This window comes from Aphis gossypii, chromosome 2, assembly GCF_020184175.1.
Source record: "Aphis gossypii isolate Hap1 chromosome 2, ASM2018417v2, whole genome shotgun sequence".
NCBI lineage: Eukaryota > Metazoa > Arthropoda > Insecta > Hemiptera > Aphididae > Aphis > Aphis gossypii.
In genome coordinates, this window is record NC_065531.1 from 86,402,289 (window position 1) to 86,414,591 (window position 12,303).

Genomic DNA, 12,303 nt, shown 5'->3' on the forward strand with positions numbered 1-12,303 from the left:
TAATAATTAACAATTTTATATTGTAAATGTAGATATTATTTTTTAAATGTTTTTATAATGATCAAAAAGATTATAATTTTTATGTTGAAATAATAATAACTTTAAAATAAATTATAAATATATTTAAAATTGTATGATAATTTGGTTAAATATAATCAAATCACACACCTTCGGACAATAGCCCGGATAGCTCAGTCGGTAGAGCATTAGGCTTTTAACCTAAGGGTCCAGGGTTCGAGTCCCTGTCCGGGCGATTATTTTGCATAAATTTCACATTGCTTTCATTAGAAACTATTTATCTTCTAAAAATTCTTCTCTCAAGAAATCTTTAATGTGCTTTTTAATTTTTAAAAATTTATCTTGAATATTTTTTTTATTACGAATCTAACTCTAGAATTTTTAAAAATAATGTGAAATTGACTGCCTAAATTGGTAATTATAGGTATAAGACCCATTCTGACTCAAGACTCATGTTTTCACCGTGAGGTACATTTGTCGTTCACTAATGAGAAATTGAGAAATGTATTTAACTATTATTGAGTAATGAAATATTTAAGTCTAATATATAATTTATCCTTTATTAATATTATTATGGAACATAAATGAAAAAAAAACGGTCAAGTGATGAGTAACGCTCTGCTAAAGATATAGTAGGTCACTACTGGTTTAACACCCTAGTTTATACTGTTTATAGCCCAAATGCGCCAATTTTGCATGCAACGTAGCCGTTAGTTATCGTTTAAAAAATAAAATCGTACGTAAAATTAAAATTAATAATTATTTTAAAAATAATGATGAGAAGTACTAGACAGTACACATATTATATATCTAAATAGGTATTATAAATTATTTATATTGTACAAGCTGAACCCGTGCACTCCGTTGCCCGTTAAAATGCCAATTCTATAATATGATTCGAATTTTTCATTAATTTGTTATTTAATATTCGGTTTAACGGTGTTAAAAACTTAGACATTTTCATTGACTATTTTGATTCTTAAAAAACTTGTGCAAGCACCACTATAAAATGCGAATTTTTTTAAATGCTTTCTTATTGCACACTAAATTTGTGGTACGATTGTACGAATATACCGTGTAAATTGCAAGCATTGATCTATCATTGTTCACGCTCTACGTTTATCAGTCAGTGAGTTAGTCAAGTAATAATATTATAGTCATTCCGCTTGGCATTGCCCACGAGACACTCTGATGATTATGTGAGCAGTATATTAACAGGTAGGCAATTCACCCGTGGTGGATTGCAGACCCCGCGAGATGTATACCTGTGTACGTAGGCTTATAATTTCTAACCACGGTTTAAGATATATCTGATATATGTTTCTAACCCTTAAGTTTCAAAGTTATATCAATATTTTTTTTAATACGGTGGATAAAGTACATCTCGTGCCATCTTGTGGTTTTTATATTGTTGTCTGTTGGTACAACAATAAAACTTGGTATAACTTGTTATGTTAGTCTATTGCTGTGATTTTGCGATTTACGGTGGACATTGAATTATTTCACTAATTCTTATTTTTGTTGTTATGGTTTTGACAAAATATAATAACACAGGTCTACAACTATTATATTCAATTTTAACCAATAGCGACCTTACAATAAACAAAGTTATAGTTTATTTTCTTGCTGGACAGACAGTGACGTCATTGTTGTTGTTTTTTTACATCCAGATTCCGTACTTTTCTGGTGGATTTTCCTAAAGTTGTATTATATAAAATCCTTCTCCTGCGACCAATAGGAATGAATCATCAATGAAAAATGTTACAATAACGGGAAAATAAATAAATAATAATAAAAAATTGTTATCATGGTTACCGAAAATAAAATAATTATAATAATCAGTAGGTGCTTTTAATTTTTTTTTTTTTGTGCACTTGAAGCTATAACTCCGGAACAACTTATCACACTGCGTACAAACTTCACAGAAACCATTTACATATCATTCCTAATATGTCCTGAATTTTTTATCGTAATAGGTTTGATGGATCTTGAGTTATAACATTTATTCAAAATGTACACTTATTTTTATATAATATATACCTAGATTAAATTATAATTAATTTGAAATAGTAAAATTTTTACGTAAAATCAAAATAATTAATAAATATTAAATACAATTAAAATACTACACATATCTAAATTTGAAATATTATCAATATTGCATTAAATTAAATTTATATAAAACTAAAATAAATAATATACCTACATATTAGTCAATAATTAGAATTTCAATGATACAAAATTTTTTTTAAGTAGGTATAATCTACTCTATTTAAATGTTTTTTTTTTGTACTCATTCCACACTGCATAAGTAAATTGTATTTATTTATTTTCGTCTTTACGCCTAGGTTTTATTTAACCCTTTTTCATCTCGTGTATTTTAGATTCTGAACGAAGTGATGAATGTATTGATTTTACAATGATGTGTGTTTTTTTTTTTTTTTTTTTTTTTTTTTTTGTGTCTGTGTACAGCATAACTAGTCGAAATAATGCTCCAATTTCAAACTATGGGGGTGGTTTCCGATGTAAAAGTGAATATCCTTGGTGCATTATAGAGGTAAAAAGTTAACATTTTCCAACAGTTTTCAAAAAATCGAGAAAAACAAAAAAAAAATGACGGAAAAACGGCAATTTTTAAGCAAAACCAGTTTTCGACCAAATCGATTTTTTTTTATGGTTGTAATTCAAAAACTAATCACTGAAAATACTTGAAATTTTCACCAAATGTTAATGTCAGTAGTATCCGTATATAGTTAAATTTTCAAAAAATTTTGACTTTTTTTGAGTTATTTATAGACCACTGAAATTTTCAATTTTTTTGAGAAATTTTTTTTAAAGTGTCGATAAAAAATTTTTGGATGACCAAAAGTTTTGAAAATTTAATGCAAGGTTCCTTATGAGTTTTTTTTAATGTAGCTAAAAAAAATTAAAAATCGTTAGTCACAATTTTTTTTTATAAGCGTTTTTAGTTCAAATTTTTACGAAATCTGTCGAAAACGCGAAAATTTGAAAGTAATTTTGAAGTTGAAAAATCATAAAATTTTTTGTGTTTATAACTAAGGATTAAAAATACAACACTAAGTTTTCCATAAGTTTACCTTCAAGTATCTATAGAGAAAACTCGAAGCATCATTATAGGAAAAATTTTAAGTGCGTTTGAATTTTAAATTTTAACGAAATAGCGTAACGATAACGATTTATCTTCAAACGATTTTAAATATTTGTTATTATTCAAAAAGTATAAGTCGTAGATACTTGAAAATTTTACCAGTTATTAGATTCGTGTTTTATTTACGTGATTTAATTTTCAAAATATTTTTAATATAAGCTGGTTTTTTTAAACCACCTTTTTCACCAACCACTAGAAATTATATCCTAGGCTGACAAATCATCTTCGTTCAGAATCGTTTTTCGTATACAATGATAACTATCATTGGATTCAAATTTAACACTCCTATAATATATAATAATGATCCATACGGCACCTAATGTACAGCAGAGCGGTACTCACTTGCCCACTTTTTTAAATATGATTCCACTTGTATTAATTTTAAAATTTCTATAACACAATAAATGGGTTCGTGCGCAAATGGGTTCCTATTGCATTATTTTTGTCATTAAACATATCTCTTAATGCCATCTCCTATTGTAACTAATTTGTAAGTCTATTAATTTGATTTTCAACAAACCAGCGTTGCAACATTAAAAATATTAATTTTTAATATAACCTATCTTGTGTTATTACTTCCAACGAACTTATAAATCGAAATGTATACGAAAGTGTTTGATATCATTGAAACGACTGTTTATCTAATTATTTAAATTGCTTAATTGATCAAAAAATTTTGGTTTAGGAGTTTTTTGTCAGTTTTATTTGAAAAAAACCTTATGTTCTTTGGTAATTTAATTAATTAATTGAATTTGAGAAAACTTGAAAAATCTTTATTTGGGTAGGTTGAATTTACTTATTCAATCTAAACGTAAACTTTTTTAATATATTTAATTTTGAATTTTAGGATGTACAATTTAATTTTAGAGTTTAAATTTGTTAAAACTTGAAAGTTAAAGGGCCGCATATCTATATAGTCCTATATTATACTACACCACTAGAGTACGCCTAATCAAATTATATGCTACATCTTATAATGTAGGATACTAAGATAACTGATAAGTAACAGTATAATGTTTCAAATTTTTAAGATTAATACTTAACAAAAAATAAAACTGTATAAAAAAATCGTATAATCTACGCGTACCTAAATATTCAATGATGTTACAATTTAAACTACTAACACTATATAATTTGACGATTGTAAAAAATATTAAATTTGTGGAATCGCATTCAACTTTTTTTTCTAACTATCCTAAGAACAACTTATTCGACACTTCCATTAAACTTTCAAACTTTAGATAAAAATATTAAACATACATTTTTAACACCAAAAATATTTTGTGATTTTAATAGATTATTTACCTACTAATTTAATTATTTGTATAATTGTATAGGAACTATAAGTAAATTGTTTTTAAAGAAATACTAGATACGGTAGCATGAATGAAGGCGCCTTCGGTGACACTACTTCAATGATATAACTCAATGTTTGGTTTTACTTTTTTTCTCTAATCCCATGGGGAAGAGCTTATGTGACTGATTTATTTTAAAATGATGACGACGAGGAGAATTATCTTGTAATAAATTGTATGTAACTTTGTAACATCGTACCAATAAGAGGGCTTAGGTGATAGAGATTGTTTTATTATTACGGTTAAACCCTTAAACTGTACAATATACATTTTATAGTATTATTTTTATTTTGTATTTATTGACTGTAATAATAGGAAAGAGAATTTTTTTTTAAACATTTGGCGGTACAATGTTGGGCGTATCTGATTAAGAAAGACATTTTGAATTATCACTTTCTGGCACACTGTTTACTGCTGATTGGTCATTCATCCAATAGTCATGACTTATTTCGTGAATTGTCACGGGAAAAATTCGATGCAACCTCACTAAAATAATCAAGACTTTTTTTTATTTTGCGTTTTTAAATTTTTTTATTCTATTCGTTAATTTAATTTTTTCTTTAACTCGTTCAAAGCTATACCCTATCAAACATTGTCATCGATGACAATTTGAAATGTATTTTTATTAGTTGTTTTTTTTTAACATTTACGCATTAGGATTGTACAAGTACGTTATCGTGATCTTTTGTTTTCCGGACTAACTTCTCTGTTTTAACTTTTATTCTATTAGTGATAGCAAAAATGGGCACTGGTGACGAAGAATACGATTATTTGTTTAAAGGTAATGTTCTTATTGGAGATTTATAGAAATACATTTGTATAATGTTTCTTTATAAAATTGTTTTATAATTTTTATGAAATGGTAGACGATTTTAAAAAGTTAACCATTGTTACTTTATCTTATTAGGTAGATCATAGGTGTTCCTATATCAATAGATGTTCAACAAATATTATATTGTTAATTTAATTTATTCACTCCCCTCTTTATGGTTGATTTAATTCTGTTACAACTTTACTTTTTTAATATAGGTAGGTACCTAATAAATGTAGGTACTTATGTATCAATATTCAAATTACTTATATGAATGTACGTCATATCTAATAGTTTTGCAAGGTTTATGAAATTATGATAAGTACCTAGATAATCATAATTGTGTTATTTGTAGTTAAAATTTAATTTCTGTTTGATTGAGCAATAGAAAAATTAAAAATAGTTTTTCAAAGTATTGTTTTTTAGATTAATTTTATAAAAGAAATAAATTAATAGGTAGATAAATATGTAATAATGCTTTTTTCATAATTTAATGTAAATCGTCCTATGATCATTATAGCATTGTTCATAATTTTAAAATTTACTTCTATAATATTTTATAGTTTTTGAAGTCTATGACATTCGTGTAATACTTGATCTACTTTGGAATAGTGATGTATTATAAAATATGATTAGGTGATTATTTGTTATTAGTAAAAAAAAAAAATTATTACAAAAATAAATCAAATTTTCAAATAAAAATTTGTGGCCAGTATACAATTAAGTATATATTTATCATAAAAGAGAAAATTATTATTAAAATTCAGTGCTAAAATTATTTGCACAATTATAACTATGTCATTATCACCACAAAATTCCTTGTGTATATAGTAACTATAAAAGGTAATTAATAATGTAAAGAAACAGCGCTCATCAATTCTAACATTACTTGAAAAGAAATTGATAAGTAATCGCTACAAAATATTTATAAAATTTAATAGATCACTTACTATACTAATTATTATATTATAGATTAACTATTTTACAAATCCAAAGTCTAGTTTTTTGTATTTAGGTACATGTAATTTGTGGAAGAAAATAGTTTTTTGTTATTTAACCAATTAATAAAAAATAATAATCCCATAAAATATGCAAATTAGATAAAAGTAAAATTATTATTTTACAATAAATTATTATATTATTGATATACCTAACTATTTTTTTTACTAATTACTTCTATTAAAATCAAAGTACCATTTAAAATAAAGACAGTACTTTATTTATAATTAATATTACAATGTATTATAACATATTTCTATACATTTTTATATTCTACTTTATATATAAATCAAATAGTTCACTACTATATATATTTGAATAATTAGTATTTTTGGCAAATAGTTGGTGAGATTAAATCTTACATTAATATTCAATGACACAGAATTTATAACGGACCTAGCTAGTTTCATTGTTTGACCTTTTAATAGACGCTGGTTTATTGGCTTTAATAGACACATTGAATGCTTGTTGGACCAATTTATTTATATTTAAAATATGATATGTATACACATGTAATATTGGAATTATACATTTTTGTCCTATGATCAAAAATCATAACAGCTTTGAAATTAGTCTTTACTTATCTGATATAAAATCAAAATTTCATCATAGAAATTATGAATAATTGCAATCTGTTTTAAGTAAAATATTATCCTTTCTAAGAATTACTCATACTGATTTTTTTGAGTTATTGATATAGGTGTACGACGCATTCAAATAATAAATACTTGGATATTATACCTAGTTTATAAAATATAAAAGTTCCAAAGATGAAATTAAATGTTTATGTTCAGTTTTATTATGTTTGATCATGATTTATATGTATGTTTATTATAAAATGTATGTTATATATTAGGTATAATGTTGAAACTAGTTTAATATTATATCATTTATTAATGTTTATAAGTTAATATTTGTTGAGTGAACTAAGGTGGCCTTTTCAATATGCGTAGTTAGAACTAGGTCATGTGTAATTTAGTTCTCTGGTCATATTTCAGAAAAAGAACTACTATTTCCCCCCCCCCCCTCCTTTAAATTGTACATGACAGAAACTTTGAGTTTCCAAATAACTTTTTAACAAACAAGGAACCAAGTTAGGCATAAAAAAATATTAAGATTATTATTTTGTTAATCTATTAAACGTTTTTAGTTCTGTTTGATTTACTAATCTTTTTGAAATAGTGTGTGGCTAAATATATATTTTCAAATTAAGATTTTTGTTTATTTCTTTAGAGTATGACCGAGAGGTTGTTTATAGCCTTATAGGTTTATTTTCATTTTACTTTTGTGAATTATGTATGTTACTCAAATTAAATCAATGAGCATATTGTATTAGTTCACCAACATGGCCACACAATGATAATAATAATAAAAAAAAAACATTAAATTTATTCTAGATTTTTATCAACATGTTTAAATTGTTATTAATAGTATGATTTTTGCCTATTTTAAATTATAATTTATTTTTGATCTATTATTTTTAACCTATATTTAACTATTATGATATGAAATCAGTATATTCAAAAATGTGCCTGAGTAAAACTCTTAGCTTATATTAAAATTTTATGGATCGCTTTAAAGGTTAAATTAATTATTTTTTGTTTTATTGTTGTTTTATGCTATATTTTATTAAAAGCTAATGAAACATTTATAAATAAATAGTTGTAAATTTCTTATATAATATGGGAAATAACTGCATGGAACTTGATTCCTAATTAAGGTAAAAACTTGCCTAACTTGTAAAATTAATAACTCCTTTGACTTGTCCATAGTTAAAATGTAATTGCTAGAAAACTATTAGTTTAAACATTAAATTAACATAAGATTCAATGAATTTAAATAATTAATAACAAAAATAAATTATTAAATTATTTAGATTTGTACTCAAAGGTTGTACCTATATTTTAAATTATTTAATAAAAACAAGAAATACTTACACTTTTTTTTTATTATAGTTGTTCTTATTGGAGATTCTGGTGTTGGCAAGAGCAACTTGTTAGCTAGATTTACTCGCAATGAATTCAATCTAGAATCAAAGTCTACCATTGGGGTAGAATTTGCTACCAGGAGCATTAAGGTATTTTGTTATATACTGTTAGTTTATTATAACCTATTTAAAATAAAATATGTGAACTATAATCATAGTCATCATTGATTACTTTATTGAAAATTAATATTATTGATTATACATTGCGGTTTACAAAAGCTACACAAGCTTCTAGTATATTGGGTGGTGCATTTATATACTCAAACTAGCTTGGTTGTTAATCGATATATTATTATAAAATACAATTTTCTTGAATAATAATTTTTTAACCAACATATTTTATTATTTTTTAAATTAAAAGTTATGAATTAAGTATACTTGCTGATATTACATGTAATAGGTATATTGTTTTTTTATTTTATTTTTATCACTAAATCTATATATATATATATATGTATATTATATTATATATTTATAGCAATAAAATAATATTTTGTTCTTTAATTTTTCTTTACGAAATTTCTTATAGTTTCAGTTTTAAAAATTATTTATTTTCAAATACATTTTATTTACAGGTAAATAAAAAAATAATCAAAGCCCAAATTTGGGATACTGCAGGACAAGAACGATACAGAGCTATCACATCAGCGTAAATATTGATTTTGCTATAATTAATTTGTAAATATTGTGTTAAATTAATTATTTTTCTTAATCTTTAGTTATTATCGAGGAGCAGTAGGTGCACTGTTGGTTTATGATATTGCAAAACAGTTAACTTATCAAAATGTAGAGCGATGGTTGAGTGAACTTCGTGATCACGCTGATCAAAACATAGTCATTATGTTAGTCGGTAATAAGTCAGATTTGCGTCACCTAAGAGCTGTGCCAGCTGATGAAGCTACAGCATTTGCTGAGGCCAATAACTTGTCATTTATAGAAACTTCTGCTCTTGATTCGACCAATGTCGAAACTGCATTTGAAAACATATTAACAGGTATGCATAATTTTTGTTTAAATATTTATATTTAACACAATAAGACTAGAATTTTATTTAGATAAGTATTGGGAAATTTGTTTTCTATAATTTGAATTGAATTATTTTTTTTTATTTAAAACAATCTTTTTGTAGTCAAACTTATAAACATTCTACGGATGTTAATTGCTTATCTCAATCTAGCTTATGTATTTGGTTACTGTCACTGACAATCTGTCTGTTTAAATGCCTAAATTATGTAATTATTGCATGTCTGCTATATATTATTTGGTTTTAGTTGTAAAACCATGATAGTTTTACTGATAAACAAATTTGTTTAAATATAGTAAAATAAACAAAAATCATTGCATGAATGCATAATTTAAGCGTGTGATTTATTTTAAGTAAATAAAGTGATAATAACCAACTAACTTTATAAATTAAATTAAAATTATTCTTATAATTATTACGCATAATAATAAATTAGTTAGGAAGTTAAAAAGTTATCTATAAAGTGACATATTTCTGTATAAATATTGGATGTAGGATATTGTAGTTTATAACTTTTTTCTTTACTGTCTTTTAATGTTAATAGTCTATATTCATACCATTTTTTTTTTGTACTTAAAATTTTTTATATCAGTCCCATTGCTTTGTGTCTAAAAAATTGTTTCATGTATACTACAAGATGTAATTTTAGACTATTTTCTTGTTGATGAATTATTGGATATAAATCATTCAATATTTATTATAATATATCATTTTTGATTAGTCACTATATGAATCATAGTCTATTGTTTTTAAAAATTTATAAATGGTTTACATTTTTACAATTAAAGATTATTTATTAACACATTTTACTAAATGGTATTTTTTTTTGCATAAGTTAGAATAAATTTAAAAATTATAATTTATAACTCAAATCTCCTTTTTTAAAAATATTTGATCTTTTTGTTTTAATTTATTAGTAGTTAGATATAAAGTTCTTATAGCTTTATTTACTGTTGTTATTATATGCATTTTTTCGTATTTTTCAAATTTAACAAGAACTAAGGTTTGGTATATTAATGTCATCCTGAAATATTAGTATTTGACATTGATACAAATTAAATTTAAATATTTGAATTATGCATTTATTAGAATAATAAATTTATGTATATATTGTAGAATAAACAGTATTTTGTTTATTTTATTTTTTATTCATAATGTAACATTTAAAATGTTTGGGGAATTGTATACTTATAATTATTTTTGAATTAACTCTTAAGTTACTTGTATTATATTTTTCTCAGTAAAAAAATCTATTATTATAATGACTAGGGTAAGTTATGACAAAAAATATATATTTATTTTTAAATCCCTTATGTTTGGATATTTCTATTCTGAAAATTATGTAATGCATAATAAATTCAAATTTTTATAAAATGTTTTTATTATTATCAACAATAAATTGAAACCAATAATTAACTAGTAATATCAATAATATAAGTGAATAGTTGTTTATATCTATTATAATTATTTTAATTAAATATATAAATACTTCATAAAATAACTTCTTTCACTAATGATTGTTGAAGTTACATTTATAATTAAGATGCATTTTAAATTGATTCAATTCAAGTCTTGTTTAAATATTTCATATTCTGTTTCCATAATTAATATATTTTTTATCCCATGGCTTAATATTGAATTATTGAATACAATTACATTGCTTTTGAATGATGTTTTAGTTATGTATTGTATTATTTTGGTACTGAGTAGTTTTGTTTTTTTTTTTCGTTCGGTTTTTCACCATTGTTCAGAAATCTATAACATCGTGTCTCAAAAGCAAATGAGAGACCCACCTGAAGGTGATACGATAAGGCCTACAAACATTGAGCCAATTGATGTCAAACCTACAGTCAACTCTGACAACGTCAGGAAACAATGCTGCCAATCATCATAAATCAGGTTTGTTTTACAGGTTCCTGATGAAAATATGAATGCTATATTTTAATCTGTCTGCTTATGACTTATTAAATGTAAATAATTATAATATTATTTTATCCAATAAATTCAATTATAAACTTATTTGTTATTTAGAAATCCATCGCAAAGTATCAGCCCGTCAAATGGATAGTATGGATGGGGACGAAATTGACAAAGTATGTATGAAGCCAATCAGGATAGATGCAACTACAGCAAACACAAATGATTCGGCTGCATTCCAAATTAAACAATTCTGTTGTAATGCGTCAGCTTGAGTATCAAAATTTAAGTCCACTTTTAGATTTTATAAGTGTTGTCCCCTTTTCCATATTTTATTTTATTATTATTATTTTGCAGTACAGGTATTTTAATTTAAGTTAAATTAAAATTCTTTTACTTGCTTCTCATTTTGGGGCTCTTATCTCTTCATTATTTAAATACAAATTATACTTATAATTCTATGTATGTTTAATATTTTCTAATCGTTAATTATATTATTTTATGTTTTTTTTTTTCAAAAAATTACAATATTTTTAAATATTCGAATTATATTAGTTTAGATTCCATTATTGTTATGATACTATTGGCATTATTTAAAATTGAAAAATTCAAACATATTAACAAATGTATTAGTATATTAATTTGTTTAATAGTATACACTAATCTACTTTTTTTTTTAATCTTCCAAAAGTAATAGCCATTCAATCTTTTTATACACATTAGAATATACATTTTTATCAGAATATCTATTCCAAGTTTTATATTATTTTATTTTATTTGGTTCTTATCAACCTGCAAATTGTAATCAGTAATATTATTTTATTGTATTGTATATAACATTTTTAAAATAAAAATTGATTAATATTAAATCATATTTTTAGTTTAAAAAAAAAATAGAACAAGTTTATTTAGGCAATAAACAATATTATTGTATTAACAACTCTGTGTAAATTTAATTTCATTAATCTGTAAGTATTGGGTTTTATTTTTTCCTCAAGTTGGTAAAAATAATATGAATTTTTA

At 24.1% G+C, this 12,303-nt stretch overlaps 1 protein-coding gene and 1 non-coding gene across 5 annotated transcripts; both read left to right on the plus strand.

Moving 5' to 3' along the window:
• The first annotated feature begins 180 nt into the window (after positions 1–180).
• On the plus strand, positions 181–253 carry Trnak-uuu (transfer RNA lysine (anticodon UUU)). Its single transcript has one exon. It is a non-coding gene; the product is annotated as a tRNA-Lys (tRNA).
• A 4,735-nt stretch (positions 254–4,988) lies between these two features.
• On the plus strand, positions 4,989–12,152 carry LOC114119599 (ras-related protein Rab-11A). 4 transcript variants are annotated; one of them, XM_050201085.1, is made up of 6 exons: positions 4,989–5,209; positions 5,273–5,323; positions 8,308–8,429; positions 8,915–8,988; positions 9,059–9,333; positions 11,395–12,152. In XM_050201085.1, coding segments are annotated over exons 1-6 (684 nt in total). In that variant the 5' UTR covers positions 4,989–5,208; the 3' UTR covers positions 11,556–12,152. The 4 variants fall into 4 exon arrangements, with proteins under 4 accessions (XP_050057042.1, XP_027837007.1, XP_050057043.1 ...); XM_050201086.1 differs by lacking the exon at positions 11,395–12,152 and adding an exon at positions 11,115–11,262 and having other exon boundaries at positions 4,993–5,209; XM_027981206.2 differs by having other exon boundaries at positions 4,990–5,323.
• Positions 12,153–12,303: the final 151 nt, after the last annotated feature.

Bases quoted from the DNA above. Each gene is read 5' to 3' on its own strand.
- LOC114119599 (XM_050201085.1), top strand. The intron at 5,324-8,307 runs GTAATGTTCTTA...TTTTTATTATAG, and splicing joins ATACGATTATTTGTTTAAAG to TTGTTCTTATTGGAGATTCT. The intron at 8,430-8,914 runs GTATTTTGTTAT...TTTTATTTACAG, and splicing joins TTGCTACCAGGAGCATTAAG to GTAAATAAAAAAATAATCAA.